General features: G+C 37.5%; 1 protein-coding gene across 1 annotated transcript in view; it reads left to right on the forward strand.

The window, feature by feature from the left end:
• Positions 1 to 21,502, forward strand: part of LOC143032330 (uncharacterized) — a 57,390-nt gene that overhangs the window by 32,220 nt on the left and 3,668 nt on the right. The window contains exons 2-6 of the mRNA XM_076196883.1: positions 10,663 to 11,133; positions 11,221 to 11,342; positions 14,216 to 14,423; positions 14,809 to 14,994; positions 16,997 to 17,105. Coding sequence (XP_076052998.1) covers positions 10,663 to 11,133; positions 11,221 to 11,342; positions 14,216 to 14,423; positions 14,809 to 14,994; positions 16,997 to 17,105 — 1,096 coding nt within the window. The remainder of the gene's footprint in view (positions 1 to 10,662; positions 11,134 to 11,220; positions 11,343 to 14,215; positions 14,424 to 14,808; positions 14,995 to 16,996; positions 17,106 to 21,502) is intronic.

Here is a 21,502-nt window from a genome sequence, read left to right on the forward strand (position 1 = left end):
ATATATATATATATATTTTTTTTTTTTTTTTTTTTTTTTTTTTTTAATGTCCCCTATGGGGGTACAGAGAGAAGGATATCTAGTCCTATCCCCGTCCCGTTTTTTTTGTCTCCTTTTACGACTCATGTGGAAACACTCAATGGAAGTATTCTTCCCCCTCACAACCGAGTTTGGAATAAAATGAAAATGAATGTTCAGAGACGTGGTACAGGACAGTATTAAGAGTGGTGGGACAGCATAACTGAGGGACAGTTACAGTATAATAAAGTATAATCGTTTCTCTATGAATAGAGATTTCCTTTATCATAGACAAAATGAACAATCTTCCTTATATTCATTATAAACTCTCTGCGTGTTTGTTTTATTGATGTATTATACATTCTGTATTATAGTTTTTATTTTATATTTATTTTCAATCTCCCGCATTACAGGCGATGAGTAGCCAAGTTGTGCTGGTTTTCGTATTATTGTGAGGCAGGTTCACATATTACAAAGGATTACAAAGATTACAAAGGCGGAGCATGCCGACAGGAGACCTTTTGGTCCATATCTGGGTCGGATGCGAAAAAATAATAATAATGAAATAATAAATAAAAACTATAATAATGTAAATAACAAATAAAATACATAAATAAATGCATAGGTATAGTTAAATAATAAACAAACAGGTAAATAGTAAATAATAATAAATTGACATATAACTAATAATAAATGAAAATCAGACAGACAAATGATAACAAAACAAAAACAAATAATATAAAAATAAATCATAACCATTACAGCATCTTGTTTAGGTGTTTATCTAAATGATTCTTAAAGCTTCGAACTGAACTACATTGCACTACCTGTGCGTGCAGGAAGTTTATTCCATTCATTAACTACACAGTTGGCAAAGTTGTTTCTACCTAGTTCCAAATTGAATCTATTTCCGGACAGTTTGAGACCATTGTTTCTTGTCTGATTCTCATTCAATGTGAAAATTTTGTCACTTTTGATGTTGTCAATTCCCCTTAAAATCTTAAACACCTGTATCAAGTCACCTCTGAGTCTACGCTTTTTTAGGGAAAACAGATTCATATGTTTTAGTCGATTTTTGTATGATTTATTTTTGATATTTGGAATCAGTTTTGTGGCTCGCCGTTGTACTTTTTCCAATCTGTCAATGTCTTTAATGAGATTCGGTGACCATACGGAAACAGCATATTCCAAATGTGGACGAACTAACGATTTATATAGCTTGTTAATGAGTGATGGACTTTTGAAATCAAAAGATCGCGCAATGAGTCCTAGAATCTTATTTGCTTTCTCAGAGGCTGAAATACACTGCTTGGATGATTTGAGGTCGTTACTGATAATTACGCCGAGATCTTTTTCACTATCCACTTTTGTTAACGAATTTCCAAATAACTTGTAACCGTACTTGCTGTTATTTTTACCTATGTACATTACCTTGCATTTACTTGTGTTAAATTTCATTAGCCACTTTTCAGACCATTGCTGTAATTTATCTAAATCTTCTTGAATACCTAATTGGTTTGAGTGATCATTTGCCACTCCGCACAGTTTTGTATCATCAGCAAATTTGGAAACAGTAGATTTTAGTCCATGGTCTATATAATTTATATATACTATGAATAGAAGTGGTCCAAGAACGGAACCCTGAGGAACTCCACTTGTAACATTTTTCCATCTAGAAGTTTTTCCATTTAAAACAACTCTCTGTTTTCGACCATTCAACCAATTACTAGTCCAACCTAATAGGCTACCACTTGTTCCGTGTAAAGCTAATTTAGTAAGTAGTCTTTCGTGTGGGACGGTATCAATAGCTTTTGCAAAGTCTAGATATATTAAATCTATATTGTTTCTTTTGTCATAATTCGAGATAACTGTGTTGTAGAATTCGAGTAAGTTAGTCACGCAAGAACGTTTCCGTCTGAAACCATGCTGGCTAACATTTATCAAACGGTTACTTTCTAAATGATGTTCGATATCATCTCTGATGATAGTTTCCATTATTTTTCCTACGATTGAAGTCAAGCTTATAGACCTATAGTTATTTGGTTTCTTTTTGTCACCTTTTTTGAATATGGGAGTAACGTTAGCTAGCTTCCATTCTCTTGGGACATCTCCGGATATGATGGATTTCTTGAAATAATTTCTAATGGAACAACAATCTCGTTTTTCATTTCCTTTAATATTCTTGGATGCCAACCGTCGGGCCCTGGTGTTTTATTAACTTCGAGTTTATCTATACACCTTTTAATTTTTTCTTTTGTTATATTTACCGTAGTGAGTAAGTTTACCCTAGACTTTTCACAGGTTTCAGTTTGGAATTCACTTTGAGGTGTTTCGTTTACGAATACCGAGCTAAAATAATTGTTTAAGATATTACACATTCCTTCATTTGAATATTCAAGTTGACCGTCAGCAGATAATAGTGAACCAATGTGATTCCTAACAACATTTTTATCTCTAATATAACTATAGAATTCTTTGGGATTCTCTTTGGATCTATCAGCGATGTTCATTTCGTATTGTCGTTTTCTTTTTCTTATTGTCTTTTTTAAATCTCTCTGTATTGATACATAACTTTCATAGTCATTAGTTGCACCCGAGCACTTATATTTCTTATAAGCCTGTCTCTTTTTAGCAATACTTTTTTCAGTTTCTTTGTCAAGCCACTTTGGGCGAGCCTGATTTGGGGGACGTCTGTCCTTAAAAGGAATGTAAGTTTGAATCATCTTAGTGAGCGTATTTTGAAATATTTCCCACATCTGATCTACAGGTCTTTCGTTTAATTTTGCCTCCCAATCTGTAAGCTGAAGCTCCTGACGTAGTCCTATGAACTGAGCTTTACTGAAATCGGGTATTTTAGAAACACAAGTATCTATTCTAAAATTGTTTAGGAGTTTGAATCTAACTAAGTTGTGATCGCTATTTGCAACAGATTCACCGACTTCTACATCAGTTACCATGCTTTCGCGGCTAGTGATCAATAGATCGAGTAAGTTTCCATATCTTGTGGGCTCTTTTGCATTTCCTAGTTTTGACACTAATGATATGTGAATTCTATGTTATGGAGTTCCATTTGGAATTTTTTCAGGTTGTTCCATGTCTAATCTTTGTGATATGTACAGTCGGCGTTTGGGTGTTCTACATTTGTTTGTAGGAGTGCCTGTATAGTTACTCTTTACAAGGGAAAAGGGGACAAGTGTGAATGTAGTAGTTTCAGAGGGATTAGCTTGTTGAGTGTAGTTGGGAAGGCGTATGGGAGGATCTTAATTGAGAGGATTAGGAGAGGAACAGAGGGAGTAATTGGTGAGGAGCAGTGTGGATTTAGGACGGGTAGAGGTTGTGTAGATCAGATCTTTGTGGTAAGACAGATATGTGAGAAAGCTATAGGAAAGGGGAAGGATGTTTTTTGGGCTTTTATGGATCTGGAAAAGGCTTATGATAGGGTAGACAGAAAGGCACTGTGGGAGGTTATGCAGATATATGGGATAGGAGGAAAGCTTCTAGGAGCTGTCAAGAGTTTTTATGAGAATAGTAGAGCTTGTGTCAGGATTGGAAATGGAGAGAGTGAGTGGTTCGAGGTAAAGGTGGGACTTCATCAAGGATACGTTATGTCACCCTGGCTGTTCAACTTATACATGGATGGGGTGGTGCGAGAGGTAAATGCAAGGGTGGTGGGCAAGGGATTGGAGATGGTTAAAGAAAATGGAGAAAAGTGGGAGGTGAGCCAGCTGTTGTTTGCGGACGACACTGCGCTTGTGGCAGGATCGGAGGAGGGATTGAGGAAGTTGGTGGCAAAGTTTGGGAGAGTATGTGATAGAGGAAAGCTAAAGATAAATGTGGGTAAAAGTAAGGTGATGAGATGTACAAGGGGTGAAAGTGGCAGTAGACTGGACGTGAGCATTAAGGGAGAGCAACTGGAGGAAGTGGATAGCTTTAGATACTTGGGTGCAAATGTGGTAGGGAAAGGTGGAGTGAAAGTGGAGGTGGAATGTAGATTGAGAGAAGCGAGTAAATGCCTTGGTGGATTAAAGAGTGTAATGAGGAATAGACATTTGGGAATGGATGCTAAGAGGAGACTGTATGAAGGAGTGATTATGCCAACAGCACTGTATGGGGCAGAAACATGGAACATAAGAAAAGAAGAGAGAAGGAGTTTGAATGTGTTTGAGATTAGGTGTCTGAGAAGTATGATGGGAGTTACTAGGCTAGATAGATTGAGAAATGAGGAGGTGAGGAGGAGAACAGGGGTGGAAAAGGAGCTGGGAGATAGGGTTGATGAAAGAATATTAGGATGGTTTGGACACATGGAAAGAATGAGTGAAGAAAGACTAGTAAAAGAGGTGTGGAAGGCAGATGTGGAAGGAGTGAACATGAGAGGACGTCCTAGGATGAGGTGGATGGATGGGGTGAAGGGGGCTTTGGGGAAGAAGGGAATGTCTGTTGAGGAAGGACGGGAGAGGACAGAAGACAGGGGTGAATGGAGAATGGTTGTATATGGATGATGTTGTGATAGCATGAGGTGGAATGGGCGGGTGGATGGGGGTTGAGGTAGTATGTGTGAGCAAAATTTGACGCAGCCCGAAGGGATTTCTCCCCGTCCTCTCATTTTATGCAATGGGAAGACGGAGAGGGGGGGGGGTCGCCGATTTAATGAAGCGGCCTTGCTGTGGATGTGTTGTGTCTTGCGACACTGCTTCTGACCCAGGACAGTGGACAAGGTGTAGGGATGACCCGTCATTCAGGAGGTGCTAAGATAAGAGGGAGGGTGGAGGGGTGTGGAGTGTATTCAGGGGTGGAATGGGTGGGATTGATTTTGTGCCTTTTTCTTTTTGGCTACCCCCCCTTGTAAGGGGGAAAAAGCCTTGGTATATGTATGTATGTATGTACATTTGTTTGTGTCTGAAAGGTAACGGTTACCGGGGTTACCTGTCCCAGTGTACGAGGGAGACCCCCTTTATATAGATTTCCTATTGCTGGCACTGTATCACCTGAGGACGACCCCGAACAGGGTTCGAAATGTCGGAATAGATTAGCAAACGACGAGTCCAGCGTATACTTTCTTCAAAAAACTTATGCATGTATATTCGTATGTATATACTGTATATATATACATATATATAAATGTGTATATATATATATATACATAAATATGTATGTATAAATATATATATATAGTGTATATATACATATATATATATATATATATATATATATATACATATATAGTGTATATATATACATACATATATATATGTATATATATATATATATATACATATATATATATATTTTTTCAACCACAAATCACTTTTAATTCCATACCAACCCAGTCGAGACTGAGAGTCGCTCGAAGGAGGCATACGTTGGAATTTGAAACGTGGTCGAGCCGAGGACTCGAACTCAGCTCACCCGTATGTGCATATATCTACATATATATATATATATAATATATATATATATATATATACACATATATAATATATATACATATATATGTATATATATATATATACATATATATACATATTTATATATATACATATATAATCATATATATATATATATATATATATATATATATATGTCTGTCTAGGATTATATATATCTGTATATATATATGTAGAGGGGTGTGTGTGTGTGTGTGTGTGTGTGTGTGTGTGTGTGTGTGTGTGTGTGTATGTGTGTGTATTTACACACACACGCACACAAACACACACAAACGCACACACACACACACACACACACACACACACACACACACACACACACACACACACACATATATATATATATATATATATATATATATATATGTGTGTGTGTGTGTGTGTGTGTGTATTTACCTAGTTGTATTTACCTAGTTGTATTTTACGGGAAGGGGAGCTATGCTCGTGGGGTCCCGTCTTCATATATCATTTTATCTAAACTATTTTTAAATTCATGTATTGTTTTTGCACACACCACTTTCTCATCTAACTTGTTCCAACTGTCTATTACTCTGTGAGGAAAGCTGTTCTTTTTCAAATCTCTTCTATAGCTGTCTTTTTTTATTTTCTTTCCGTGTCCTCTTGTATTTCTGTCATCCCATTTTATCAGATTCTCTCTATCAGTAATTTCTATGCCTTTCATGATTCTGTAAATAGCTATCAAATCTCCTCTCTCTCTTCTTTGCTCTAGTGTCTGTAGTTTAAGTTTTTGTAGTCTCTCTTCATATGATAGTTTTGAGAGTGTTGGTGCCAGTTTTGTGATTGCTCTTTGTATTCTTTCAAGTTTTTTTATACATTTTTTTTTGTACTTGGTGACCATATCGTTGCTGCATATTCCAATCTTGGTCTTATCAGGGTGATTAGGATTTTCCTCACCATTTCTTCATCCAGGTATGTAAATGCCACTTTGATTGTTCTTATTAAATTATAAGTTTCTCCAAAAATCTTATTTATATGTTTCTCAGGTGACATATTATTCATAACAATGACTCCCAGGTCCTTCTCATTTTCTACTTTTTTTATTCCTTCTTCTCCCAAATTATATGATCCTGTTATTCTGTTTTTGCTTTTTCCAAATTCCATTATACTACACTTTTTTGTATTGAACTCCATCTCCCACTTCCTACTCCATTCTTGTACTTTATTTAGATCTCTCTGTAGTGATTCACAATCTTCTTCAGTTTTCACTCTTTTCAGTAGTTTTGCATCATCTGCAAAGAAGCTCATATAGCTTTCAATTCCTTCATCCATATCATTAATATATATAGCAAACATTATTGGGGCCAGAACTGTTCCCTGCGGGACACCGCTTATTACTTCATTCCATTTTGAGTGCTGATCTCTTATCACTACTCTCATTTTTCTTTCTTGCAAAAAGTCTTCCATCCAATTTAGCAATTTACCTTGTATTCCTCCTTCATATTCTAATTTCTTAAGCAACTTCTTATGTGGTACTTTGTCAAAAGCTTTTTTTAGGTCTAGAAATGCACAATCAGCCCATCCATCTCTTTCTTGTATTATATCTATTAGCCTTGAATAGAAACATATTAAATTGGTGACGCATGATCGTCCTTGTCTGAATCCAAATTGCCTTGGATTTAGTACGTTGTTTTTTTCCAAGTATTTTACCCATCTACTTTTGATAATTCTTTCACAAATTTTTGCTATTGTACTTGTTAGAGAGACTGGTCTATAGTTGGTAGGTTCTTCTTTATTTCCTCCTTTATATATAGGTACTATATTTGCTTTTTTCCAATCTTCTGGAACTTTTCCTTCTTTTAAGGAACTGCTTATTATGCTATGTATTTTGTCTGCCAGTTCATTCCTGCATTCTTTCAGAATCCAGTTTGCTATTTCATCTGGCCCATGCGATTTTCTGACATCAAAATTACCCAAGTGTGTCAATATTTCATTCTTTGTTACTTCTATTTCTTCCATAGGGGGGACTTTTTCTTTCCACTCAATCTCTTCAGGTTGTATATTTTCCCTTGTAAACACTGATTTAAAATGTTTGTTCATAATTTCTGCCATTTCCATTTCCTCAGTGTATTCAACTCCTCCTTGTCTTAATTTCTCCAAGTCTTGTTTGTTTTTCAGTTTATTGTTTACAAATCTGTAGAATAGTTTTGGTTGATCTTTACACTTTTCTATAACATCTTTTTCATATTTTCTTTTTTCCTCTCTGCACTTTTGTACATATTCATTTCTATAACCAGTATATATTTTCCATTTTTCAGGTCTTCTGTCTTTTTTCCATCTGGTCCAGGCTTTGTCTCTTTTGTCATTTAACTCCCTACAACTTTTGTTGTACCAGCATTTTACATATTCTTTTTCTTGTTTTTGTCTTGGGACATACTTTTCCACTCCTTTTTTGTAAATTTTTGTCAAAATATTCCATTTCTCTTCCACTGATGTTTCTTCTTTGTATATTTCTTCCCAGTTTTCTTGTTGGAAGAATTCTCTTATTTTATCAAAGTTTGTTTTTTCATACATCATTCTTCCTCTTCTATATTGTTCATTTCTTTTCATATATTTTTCTTCATTAAGTTCCAGTTCAATCAATATGTGGTCACTTTTACCTATTGGTGTTTTATATTCAATCTTGTCCACTATTCTAGGTTCAGATGTAATTATTAAGTCTAGCCTCGATGGTTCTTCTTCATTTCTATACCTAGTGTTCTCTTGTATCCATTGTGTCATTGTATGGTCAGTAATCATCTCAAGTAGAGCATTTCCCCATGAGTCATCACCACTCTTTACTGTCATTTCTTCCCAGCAGATTTCTTTGCAATTAAAGTCGCCCATCATAACTATTCTTCCTCCGTCTTCCATTATTTTAGTTAATGCTATCTTTGTGTCCTCTAACATACTTTTATATTCACTCTCCTCCCATGAGGCTGTTTTCGGAGGCACATAATTGATCACAAATTTTCTGCTCTTCTTATCTCTGTCTTCCACTTCTATCATAATCATCTCTACTGTATTCTTTCCATATATGACACCTTTCACATTTATATCCTTCTTAGTCAGGAACATAACTCCACCCCCTTGCTTTTTCTCTCTGTTTCTAATCCAATAATTGTATGCATCATGTCCTACACTGTTGGGTGGTAGTGGGCCTTTTAATTTTGTTTCTACAATTCCCATTATGTCCGGTTCTTTTTCTTTCAAATAATCATTCAGCTCATTCAATCCTGTTATTAATCCATCTATATTTGTGTAAGACACTCTTAGTTTTCTGCCACTTCCATTGTGTTCTCTGTTTCCCTCATGTTTTTCTTTTGTATGTCGAACTTCCTTAGTTTCATGTTCACTACTCTCCAATAGAATCTCTCTTTCTCTGACTCCGTTCTGTTCTCGTTTTTTGCCTTAGCTTCCAGTCTTTTCTGCTTTTCTTCCTCTCTTTCCTCTTTATTCATTTCTCTTTTTATCCATATCTTTTTGTATTGTTCACTTGTTGCTAGTTTCCCTGTTTTGGATAAGATATTCTCTGCCGTTGTTTGTGACTTGAATTTAATCTTAATTGGTCTGGTCTTGTCTGTGCTATACTTTCCGAGTCTAAATTTCTCTTCGATTTGTTTCATAATTCCTGGTTCATCTTCCTGAACTGATTCTAGTAATTGGCTTACTTTTTCATTTTCCTCTTTGATTCTTGTGGTTCTATCTGTGTTGTGTTTCTCTTCCATTCCTAATATAATTATACATTTCTTCTTGTCTGCTAAATCCCTTACTATATTCTCCTTTTGTCTCATCACTTTAATAACTGAGTCTTCAGTATGTTCTTTCAATTGCTGTTTGACTATGTCAGTGAATGAAACCTTATTTCCTTCTTGGGTTTTCTTCCAATTTTTACTTTCTTTAGCTATCGTTTCTCTGTTTTCTTTACTATTCTTCTTCAATTCCTCATTCTCCACCTTTACCTCTCTTAACTGTCTTTTTAGGTCTTCTATTTCATCAGTTAAGTTTTTATTCGCCTTTTCCAGTTCTTCCAATCTTTCAACCCTTTGTAAAATGGTGTTCATATGACCTAACCTACTCTCCAAGTCCTCGATCACCTTATCGACCTTCTCTTCTAGTCTTGTCAGTCGGGGGGGGGGGGGTTGTGTCCCCCCCACTCTCTTTAAATCCCTTGAAAATATTCTCATCACTTTCTGCTATATTGCTCCTATCTATACCTCTAATCTTCACATTCCTATTAGACATGTCATCATCCAGCTCGTCTTGGGGTCGTTTGTCTACCTTTCGGCGGCCCGTCAGGGCCATTTCCTCCACCTCCTCATTACCTTCCATTTCCCCAGCAATCCCTCCCCCTCTCCTCTTTCCTCACCTTCCCACTACCCCACGAGCAATTTCCCCCCACCCTGCAAATACAAAAAGGCACTTCTCTTTGCGTTGGGATCCACAATCTTCACTTTTCTTCAGAACGTTCTTCAAGCCGTCCGTTCGTTGAAAGTGTGTGTGTGTGTGTGTGTGTGTGTGTGTTTACCTAGCTGTATTTTACGGGAATGGGAGCTATGCTCGTGGTGTCCCGTCTTCGTATCTCATTTTATGTAAGCTGTTTTTCAATTCATACACACCTACAAAGTGGATAATATATGTATGTATATATATATATATATATATATATATATATATATATATATATATATATATATATGTTTGTGTGTGTGTGTGTGTGTGTGTGTGTGTGTGTGTGTGTGTGTGTGTGTGTGTGTGTGTGTGTGTGTGTATACATACATACTTTATGCACTTTGTTATGTGTGCATGTAAGCATGCACATATGCATGTGCGTATGTATATATGTATGTATATACGTATGCTTGCCTGTATGTAAACATGTATGCATGTATGTATGTATATATGTGTGTATGTTTGTACGTATGTATGTATATATGTACATGTATATATGTATTTATAATATGAATGTATGCGTGAATGTATGCATTACTGTATCTACAATATGAACTTGTGTGTGAGGATTTATCTAGGTGTGAATACAGCTATTTCAAGAAAGATGATTGTGCTTATGCGTGCTATATTTTCGTCGTACGTATTGGTAGGTACTGTACTTGTCTTGAAAACGCTGCAGAATGGATAAAAAAAAATCCCTATTATTTTTCTGGGATCTAGATTAATGTTACCATATTTCTTTTTATTTTAGTTTTTGCTGTTGTGTTAGAACCTGCATTGGGTTCCCCAACACCTAAGGACCAGGGAAGTGTCTCAAAAACCACAGAAGACAACCTAGATACTGAAATAGGCATATCCATATCTCAGCTACGTACTACAGACGCGGCACAGGAGCAAGAGCAAGCGGCAGTCGGGGCAAAGCAAAGTCGTGAGGAAGACAGTCAGTCAGGAGTCGGTTCTGGCGGCACGGGGGAACAGAAACTTGGAGAAAAAGAGAATATCTCTGAAGGAGACGACGATAACGACGACGATGATGATGAAAGTGATAGTGACGACGATTACGATGATGATGATGATGACGGTGACGACACAGAGGGACAAGATAGGGAGCGTTTGGCATCCCAAGAAAAGAATGTGGATACCCAGTATGTAAAAAGGAGCGGCAATGATGACGAGAATGTTCAAGAGAGCGCCCAGCTCCCCACACCAGCTTACCTCACAGGTAAGTCCAAATTATTTTATTAAAAAAAATCTGATATATACTTCTGGCAGATATATTTTTGTAAGTCTTGCTTAATTAATGCACCAGATCAACGTACCATCCTCAACGACGGAACCTACGTAGTCTATGAGAATGGCAATGCGTGCATATTGGCGTACATCAACCTACAGGTCACCTTATACTACTCTGACAAACAGGATACGCCCAAGGTGAATATATAAGTCTTGTTAGTGACTATTTAATGGTCACAGTGGAGGATATGTCTTACTAATGGACACCTGTATTAGAAGTTGATAAAACACTGGTCAACAAAATCTTGGACATTTTGTCCCAAGAACTAGGATAGAAGGACCATACTTAAGTCTTCACGCTTATTTCAAGTCTATTTCAGACTTTTTGCATCAGAAATGGTCTAAAGTGACAGATTAAATAAATAATAATTTTTCATAAACAAAGCCTATATTGCACTAAAATGTAGAAATGTATGATTTCGACTTTATTGGGTCTCAATACCATAAGGTACTAATTCTTCAACATAGAATGGCTCCATATTCCTTGGTACAGCTTTTCCAGGGCAAAATGTCCTGATGAATTTTTTCGCTGTACTCATCACTAACTCCCCCAATATTTTTTCGGGGAAAATCCAAATTTGAAAAAAAACAAACGGATTTTCTACATCATCATGTAGTAGTTTATTGTTATTGTTATTATTATTGTTTTTTTTTCAGAAAATCTTTGAAGTCTCTTAAGTCACAGTCATGTGTTTTTCCTTTTTCCCGCCTGGAAGCAGTTCCTAGTTCTGTGATAACAAAAACAAAAACATTCAGTGATTCTTGAAAGGGCTGTTCCTCATGAGAAATCTTCTGAGAACCAACAAGACAAGGAATGATAACATACCCTTTGAGTCAGTTTGGGCCACATTTTCTATATATGCCGATTATTCTTCCCTCGTCTGTTTCACTCACAGAGGAAACGTCAGAAATTTGTGCAACCAAGTTTCATTCCAATAAAAATGCTAAGCCCCCTTTTTTTAAGAAGCTTCCTGTCGACATAGGGTTCTTTCGTGTTAGCTGTTTGAGTCAGAGCAACGAAGGGAAGCTTAATTCCGTTGGGGAACAGAGCGTCTTTCAATCTTACTTTTGATGAGTGATAAACAAACACCACTCATTTGTGTTACATCCGTTAAAAAGGAACAAATACATTCCAAAACGCCAGAACATTTTGAAGGGAGAGCAGTTCCCCTGAAGTGACATAACGATCACGATATATGTGTGTGTGTGTGTATATATATATATATATATATATATATATATATATATATATATATATATATATATATATATATATATATATATATATATATATATTCTTATTTCTTCTTCATTTCCTTGTAAGGGTTCCAGCTCCTTTAACGCAGAACTCAAAGCCTCGGTTTACTTCTTCTCTAAGTTCAAATCAAGGGTGAGATCATTAAGATGTTGACCAAGTAAATGTATTTCACTTGAAGAACAGTGTGTCTTTTACTTGGTCCACTGTCTTGTTGCCAGGCTCATCTTTGTTCAGCGTCATGTCTCCTGGAGTCTCGGGCATGGTCTTTTCTGACTACGAGGCACTGACCTCGTAGCAGATAGTTAACAGTATGCCTGGTTGTTGATGTTATACCAGTTACATCTGTCAAACAGATGTAGAAATCCTAAGCGTGAATCTTTCCCCCATACTGTGAAAAGCCTAACACATGTGACACAACAAATATGGGAAAGGGACTGACTTTAGTCCTAGTCACCCACTTTACAAGCAAACTAATACCCTCATAGCATTATAATGAGGGCGTAAAATATATATATATATATATATATATATATATATATATATATATATATATATATATATTTTTTTTTTTTTTTTTTTTTGCGATATGAATGTCAGTTCACTACAGATACGGAAGAAATTATTTTGACTATTTACATAATTTCTCTGTATTGTGATGGTGAATGGGGCAACAGCTTAAATCTTGAACACACAATGCCAAAATCTATCAACAGAATAGATAAGACACTGTTTACACACTCAGCTCTAACCTGCAATTGACAGGGAAGCACCACTTAGAATTGGCACTATTTGAATGTCCTCCAATCACGTTTCCTCAGGCCCTTGCTGACTCATTTGTCTAGATTTAGGTTTTCAAAAAGAAGTTATTACACTTTGGAAACAATGGGAATTGCTGGTTTTTTTCTATTTTTACTTATCTATTTATTTGTTTATTAATTTACTTACTTGCTTATTAATTTTCTTTAATTCATCAGTGAGTACAAAACATTGGTGCTCACTTAATAGATCACGATGCAAGGTCGGATATACTCAAGCTGCAGTGATAGAATGGAATTATATAAACGACCCATACAGTGACTGGCGAAATGCAAGCCGTGGATCACTTTCTGACACAGTGGCCACTAGGGCTAAGGTTCCTCGAGAATGACTTGAGGAAACTGACAGAGTAGATCTCATGTAACTGCGTCACTGGTATAAAAAGATACGAAAGAACCACGAGGAACATTATAACGATTCATTTTGGTCAGTCTGGTAGTTTCGTTAATTTTGCGTAACAAAGTGTACAAAAACATGAGAACGATCAGGACTAAATAAGGTGTGTAGGAGGAAGGGGAGGTAGCTGGAGTCAGTACATGGACCCCGGGCACGAGAAAGGACTAGCCGTACAAGATAAGTGTGAAGAGAAAAGAAAATTTTATTCTTTCATAGGTTCTTCGTTTGCACACTTGACAAAATTTCTTTTTTACTCCATGTGTCACTTGTTTTTATTCTAGAGCTGGGAGATTTTATTCGCCTGACTAGTGGCCCTTCAGTAGCAATGGGGCTATATCTATCTCGACTAATTCTTTCCATACTGAGGGAGGGACACTTCTTTTTTCATTTTCTCTTATGCAATCGCCACATGAAACACGTCATCGGGAGCGAAGGGGCTAGATGGGTTTTCTAGGTAGATTATTTTTTTACATGTACAGTATGTTCCAAGTGTAATGTGCTAAGTAATCTGTTGTTCCACAAATAACCTTTCTGATACCAGAAAGTAGTTTCGTTGCCTGATGACGACACGGTGAAGATCACTGGGACTTGCGACCGAGTCGCCCAAACAGGGGACGTGGTAGTTTCGTGGGACGCCTTCGAGGTTATAATCTCCTTCGAGGTTGATGGCACCACGAACTCGTGGTATGTCTCCAAGTTCAAGGTTGTTGTTGACCTAAGTGACAGCCTCTTCCAGGATGCGAAGTCGGGTGAGTAAACTTAATCTATTCCCTTTTTGTTTCTATTATTTTTTCTTTTCTTTATTTCTAAAAAGGATGATTTTTTTCAGAGAATCGGAGTCGATGAGTGTTTCATTTTTTTTTTTTTTTTTTTTTTTGTTCTTTGTGTTTTAAATTTTAGAAGTATTCACCCTAAAGATAATTTGGGTAATAACAATAAAGCTCTAAAAGAAGGGAGTAAGACAGGTGCATTTTTAGAGATAGGGAGAGGGAAATAGGTGAACATCATACATCGTCACCATATCTGTGTATTAATGTCTTTGGCGAGTTATCGTTGGCAGAGATTAGTAAGGAAATAGATAACAATGGATAAGTGGAATAGGCTGACGTCTTCCCCTCGTCTTTCCTTTGTTAGATGACAAGGTGACGATAACGAGTCCCGATGGAAAGAGATATTGGCAGACGTCGCTGGATCGATCCTTCCGTTGTTCTCTGTTACACGACGTTTCGCTGAGCGACGAGGACGGCGAGTACAGTGGCAGTATCCACATGGGCGAGGCGCGAGTGCAGGCCTTCTCTGATGGGGTGACTTTCAAGATGTGTGAGTATTCAGGTTTGATGCAAGTCGTGTGTCTTTCCCAGGACGAATAGACTTCTTCCTCCACCATGTGATTCGCGGACCAATGGTTTTGTTACCTGTTGGTTCAATAGCTTAGTAATGATTTCACAAACCGAATACGTACACGTACAGACATGCACACACTGTAGGAAAGGATAAGGATGTGTGGTTTACATGTTCAGCCTAAAGAAAATTAATCAAATTTCAGGAAAGGAAAGAAATACCATTGTATGGCGTTCATGAATGTAAAGTGTATGCAAGGGCACGGTGGGGAATGCTGGATTTTTTTTTTTTTTTTTTTTTTTTTTTTTTTTTTGAGGCAGTGAACAGTATGTATGATGAGAACATCACGACCATCATCAGTCATTGAGAGCATACACTGTAGGATGTGTCGCTTCATTCACACACAGACACGAATCCTCGCCGTTTCTCCGAGCAAACTCACATGCAGCCGCCTTTCCCATCCCAGTCAGCTATGGACTATGGGCTGCCTAGGGCAGACCACCCGCTTACGCGGGATCGGTTTGTGTGGGAGGGGAAGAATGTCTGTAGGAAAAAAAAAAAAAAAAAAATAGTAGTGTATAAAAGAGGGCTATTTCCAATGAGCGCTTTTTGTGTGGGCAATTAACTAAGGGCGGTTGATGGTGGTGGCTCGGTAGAAATGGGGAGGGAACTTGGACGGCGGCGCCGACGCCTTCGATTAAAATCACCAAAAGTTGAGAAAATGGTAGGAGGCGTAGTAGTAGAGAAAGATTGAAAAACGGAAAAATCTGTAGTGGGAAGTAAACTGAAATGATAAGATGTAGTATAAGAAAAAGTTAGAAAGGAAGCGAATTTTAGTCAAAGAAAAAGTACGTGTAGATGTTTGTGCGTGGGGTGTGGTTATGTTCGTGAGAAGTGTGTGTATGTATCTTACGAGAAGTGAGTAGAGTTCACTTTCCGCGTGTGGCGTTGGTGGTTAACACTAAGCTAGGTAGCGCGTTCGTGATTAACCCCAGGTGAGGGTTGAGCGTTCCTAATTAACTCCAGGTGAGGCAATGGGCGATATCCGAAGCGTAGTCAAGAGAGTGGATCCGATGGCAGTGCGAGAATTTCGCGACTCGGGAAACGTGTTTGGAAGAAAATATATATACACACACTCTCGCTGGTTTAGCAGAGGTCGGTCGTCGCCCTTCAATCGAAATCTCAATCAGCGCCCATAACTCTTCGCCGGCCGGTCGTGAGGGAGGATGTGCCGGGCCTCTTCTGTCGACCGTCCCGCACACGCCTGGCCTCTTCGCTGACGCTGGCGAAGGGTTTACACTTCTGACAAATACACACAAATCTGAAAGCAGAGAATTACATGATTTGGGAAACGTGTGAATTTGTCTTAGGTGTAAACCCGCTTGCCAACGTCAACGAAGAGATCAGGCTTATGCCAGACCGGTAGCAGCAAAGGAGAAAAGTCTCCGCCGCGACCGGCCGGCGAAGATTGATGGGCGCTGTTGAGAGAACTTGAGCGAAGTGCGACGTCTGACCTCTGCTGAGTCGGTGTTCGCCTCCACCGAGGTGTTGTCTCTCGTGGACGAAGCCTAGTGCTGGATTGGCGTGGGTGTGCGAGTCAGTGATAAGGGATTTGATCTACGACACGGCTACAGATGTTAAGGACTTTATAACATGTTCTAAACCCCCTTTAACCCATTCAACTCCGATGACAAGATGTCTTGTCATTTGGTCAAATAAAACAAAAAATCATAAAACACCAAAATGTTTGATCAAACACCAGAAAGATATGACGTCAGTCCTCGCTTCGCTCGCAGCGAAGCGAGGACTGACGTCATATTTTTCTGGTGTTTGATCAAACATTTTGGTGTTTTATGATTTTTTGTTTTATTTGACCAAATGACAAGACATCTTGTCATCGGAGTTGAATGGGTTAATCATTGTGTAATTCCTTAGAATAGTAATATCAAACGAGTGGACAATATTCCTGTTCTATTTTCAGCTAAATACTGTACACACCGAAGCAAGCGGGACGAAATGGTGCCCATCACAGTGGGAGCCGTCCTTGCTTCACTCACACTGGTCACCATCACTGGTTACGCCATCTTCAGGTATTTCAAAATCAAGAAAGTGCAGTACGACACCATGGAGTAACGGCCGTCTCAAACGACATGACGTCATCAAGATGGGACCGCGCGTCATCATCTTTGTCAATTTATATTAACGAGTTTCAGGTTAAGATTAGTGATCATTTGTGAGAGGTAGGTTTAAAATCAAACTATTTGGAAATAACTATATAATATTTGACAGAGGATGATAAACATTGTCTAAAGAAAATATTTTACGGCACAAGTGAGTAATGATATTCAGTAGAATGTTGGGAAATAATGTTCAAATAAGAAGGATGTACAGTAACTATATCAATGTATCAAAAATCAGGAAGATATGTTACGTGAGTGATTACATATTAATGGATGATCGTAGCCTGAAGAGATTTAACAAATTAGGTATACAAAGTGAGTTAAGTTAGATGCAAAATATCATTATCATTGTTTTTTCATGCATAACATGAACTTATAAAGAATTGAGCTTAGAGCAATGAGTAGTACCTGTTTTACGTATCTGAGGTACGGAAGTTAGCAGTGTGCAGTAGCCTGTTCCTAGACCCAAGAATTAATCATTTAGGAGCGTTAACCCATGCACCACTATTATTACGTATTGCAGTTTTAGAATTGTTGAAACAGCACCACCAGTATTGCAGTTTTAGAATTGTTGAAACACCACTACAGTTGCGTTGCGTTTCTTCCTATATCGAAACTGCACTACCGCCCTCTTGCAGAACTGGTGAAGGCGAACAAGGGTTTCAAATATTGGACACGACAAACGTATGAATTGCTAACTAGAATGGATGGACATATTGAGTGCAACTGTCACGAAATCTCCTTAATTTCGCGTTTTCTTTCAAATGTGGGACGCCAAAATTATGACACAGAAAATTCAGACTTAAAATATCTCACAATCGAACTAGCAACATTGTGCTTCTGTTCTGTTTATGAAGAGAAGTATTACATTTGTAAAATTCAAACTTATATCGGCTCCTCATGACGGAAATATAAAATACCAAATGGTACGATAAAAACATGATTATAATTGTAGACTTTATTAGAAATTGCTATCCAATCATAACTGTTGCAAAAAAGGTGCATATCATCAGTTTATCACTGGTGCAACGAACAGAAAGACCGAAAAACTGAAACCATAACTAATCAAGATATATCTGATGCAAGGCACTGAACCAAAAGGTTTAAAATTATGGTGTTCACTCCTCTTTCCGTTTAAAAATTGAGTAATGTGGCTAAAACTAAGTTCTAATTGATAGTAAATCAGGTTCCATCGGAAAGAAGACTGACAACATCTGACCTCCGTGAGGTACAACAGTCAACTGACTAGACTTGCAGTTGACTCGAAGCCTTGCATCTGGGAACTTGCGAACCTTCGCGTGACGTCATTGCGCCAATATACTGTATATATATATATATATATATATATATATATATATATATATATATATATATATATTATATATATATATATATATTTCTTATCAAATAAATTGACTTATTGTCATTTAAACTTTGGCTAAGGGGATAATTCATTTCTAAAGTACACTTTCGTAGAATAGAATTCAAACGGTATGAGGTGCAGTGTTTCGTGTTATATACAGACTTGTTATGTAGATTCTATTAGAATTATGAGTATTTTCAAGGCAATTTGATATCCAAAACTGAGCAGGTCTGCATGTTGAAATGATCAATATCAAGGAAATGCAACAAAATTAGAAGTCTGTGGTCAGAGTAATTTTATACATTATATTTTTCCTTATTTGGAATGAGGTGTTCCTTGAAAACACACACACACACACACACACACACACACACACACACACACACACACACACACACACACACACACACATTTTCCAACTCTGCATTTCAGTTATTCTCACCAAAAATTAATTGTTGTGAAGTTTAGTATTATGAAACCAGATCCTGGTCTGGATTTGAACTCTGACCGTGACTTTCATTCGTCTAAAATCACTTCAGCATAATTCGCCTAGTTAATCCTAAATTACCCAGAATAATTATTTTTTAATAGTATTTTGAGTTTCAATAATTTTGGTTCCATGACTCATTCAAAGGAAAATTAAATAAATACTCAGAATAAAAATGTTGCAAGCTGATATCTAGAACCTTGTTCGATTCCTTTCCCGCGGAAGAAATTAATACACTAGTTTTATCAACACACATAACATAGGAAAGCAGACGAAAATAGCTAATGGCCTTATTCAAATTTCTGTGTGTAATGGGGGTGGGGGATCTGAGTAAACAAAATAATTTATAACTTAACGGTTATATTTCATATTCGAGCAATATATACATGTTTTCGTTTAGCAATACAGAAGCATAATTCGCCACCACAGCAATATGGTTATACATGTATTTATATTAAGATTTGATATTCGATTTTAGTGTGTTAAAGTTATTTTGAGGATTTCTCGAAAAAAGTGCACACATCGGTAAATGTCAGTAGCCGATGTAGTCATGTTTCGTTTATTATAGCCACATTATGAAAAAAATGCAAAATAATCCTGTTTGGTTGTTTTGTCATCATGGATGTACTGTATATGTGTGTATGTTGTTCTTATTGTAATGACTATTTTTTCTTTGTTCTTACATGAAGTTAGTCGTGTTGTTCACTTGTTGTCTTTTCTAGTTTATAGAGAACATAAAGAGAGCTCGTCTTCTTTCAAAGTTGCGCTAAAAGGGTTGAACGCCACTCTGGTCACGTGATCTGCATATCGAAAACATATCAGATAGCTTCTGCACACACATATCGTACTTCTTGTGGTGTTTATAGTCACACATACAAAGCCCATTTAGCCACATTATCTGTACTAATCGATTCAATAAGCACACACACACACACACACACACACACACACACACACACACACACACACACACACACACACACACACACACACACACACACACACACACACACACACACACACACACACACACACACACACACACACACACACACACACACACACACACACACACACACACACACACACACACACACACACACACACACACACACACACACAAAACGTGGCTATCGACCTTGAATCAGCACTTATACACTTACAGGCGACATGTTCCAGTGCCATCTTGTAAGAAGGCGAGCCAGCAACGAGTCTTCCATTCGGGTGCCGCTATAGTGGCCCATGTGCCCTTGTTTCTCGTAGCTTGTGATACCCACCTAAGCCTTATGCTAAGGCTAACTAAGGAGTTAAGTCGTTTGCCATTTTTGTGATTGTAGGAAGGCTGTTGAACTACGCACGGATGACGATGTTGTGATTACTATGAGGTAGTGTTCGAATGTGAGGGGGTAGGGAGAATTGGCGCGGACCATGTTGCCGAATACCATGGGGGTAAATAACATATATTCCGTTTTCATATCCAGGAACATGGCAGAGCTAACTAAAAAATGGTGAATGAACTAGAAAATAATTCTTAAATTTTTGCATAGTTGCACAAAGAATCATTGTTATAGTAGCGACCTCGAAAGTATATCTATAAGAATTAGAACAGGAGCAATAGCTCCAGCCTGCCACGCCTCAGCACCTGCAAATCAAACTGAAAATCTAAGTTCAAGTTTCGAAAAACCACAATGTAATTTAATTATCACTTCTTTAAACTGCTAAGATTACATTTTACTAGAACGTTTATGATCTTTTAAGTCAAAGTATGCCTGTATTTTTAATCAGCATTATAACGCTAGGGTGAGCAACAAATGAAGGGAAAATATGAAAGTGAGGTTAGATGGTATTGGAGTTGTGCCTTGTGTGCGCACATGCGGGTGTACCTGCCAAAGAACCAAATAATATTTCCGCCCCCTTACTATAATTAAGTACTATGGGTCTGTGTTGCGTTTCTGCTGGTCAATGTTGGATGATGAAGACGCTGCCGTATGTACTCTCAAGCACTTTAGAACTTAATATGTTTCTATTTAACCTGAGTTCGTTCACTGATGCTCTACAGTTTATCCCTAAATATCTGAAGGACGTAATTATTTCGACTTACGAGTGCATATTGAAGTGAGAATCATATGGACTGGCCACCCTATGTGTACGCACAAGGCACAGCAATAAATGTATTTATTGTAAGGTCGAGTGATGTAAGTCAAAACAGGCGAGATGTAAAATGTAAAAAGTATAGTTTTATACGACTTAAAATATATGCATTTGCAAGCATATCGGCCAACAGTAATTTCAAAGATTAAAATAATGCATACGAACAATTGCATCTTGGCCTATTTTGATTCCGCTATATTGCGCCAGTTGACCGTTGGTATCATCATGCCCCTGGTAATATGATAGATCTATAGGATCAAGTCGCAGGCCTTCAGTGTATATATTGGAAATATTCAACAGAGCTAC

The sequence above is a fragment of the Oratosquilla oratoria genome, chromosome 13 (genome assembly GCF_046742065.1).
Source record: "Oratosquilla oratoria isolate Oo_2021 chromosome 13, ASM4674206v1, whole genome shotgun sequence".
In the NCBI taxonomy this organism is placed as follows: Eukaryota; Metazoa; Arthropoda; class Malacostraca; order Stomatopoda; family Squillidae; genus Oratosquilla; species Oratosquilla oratoria.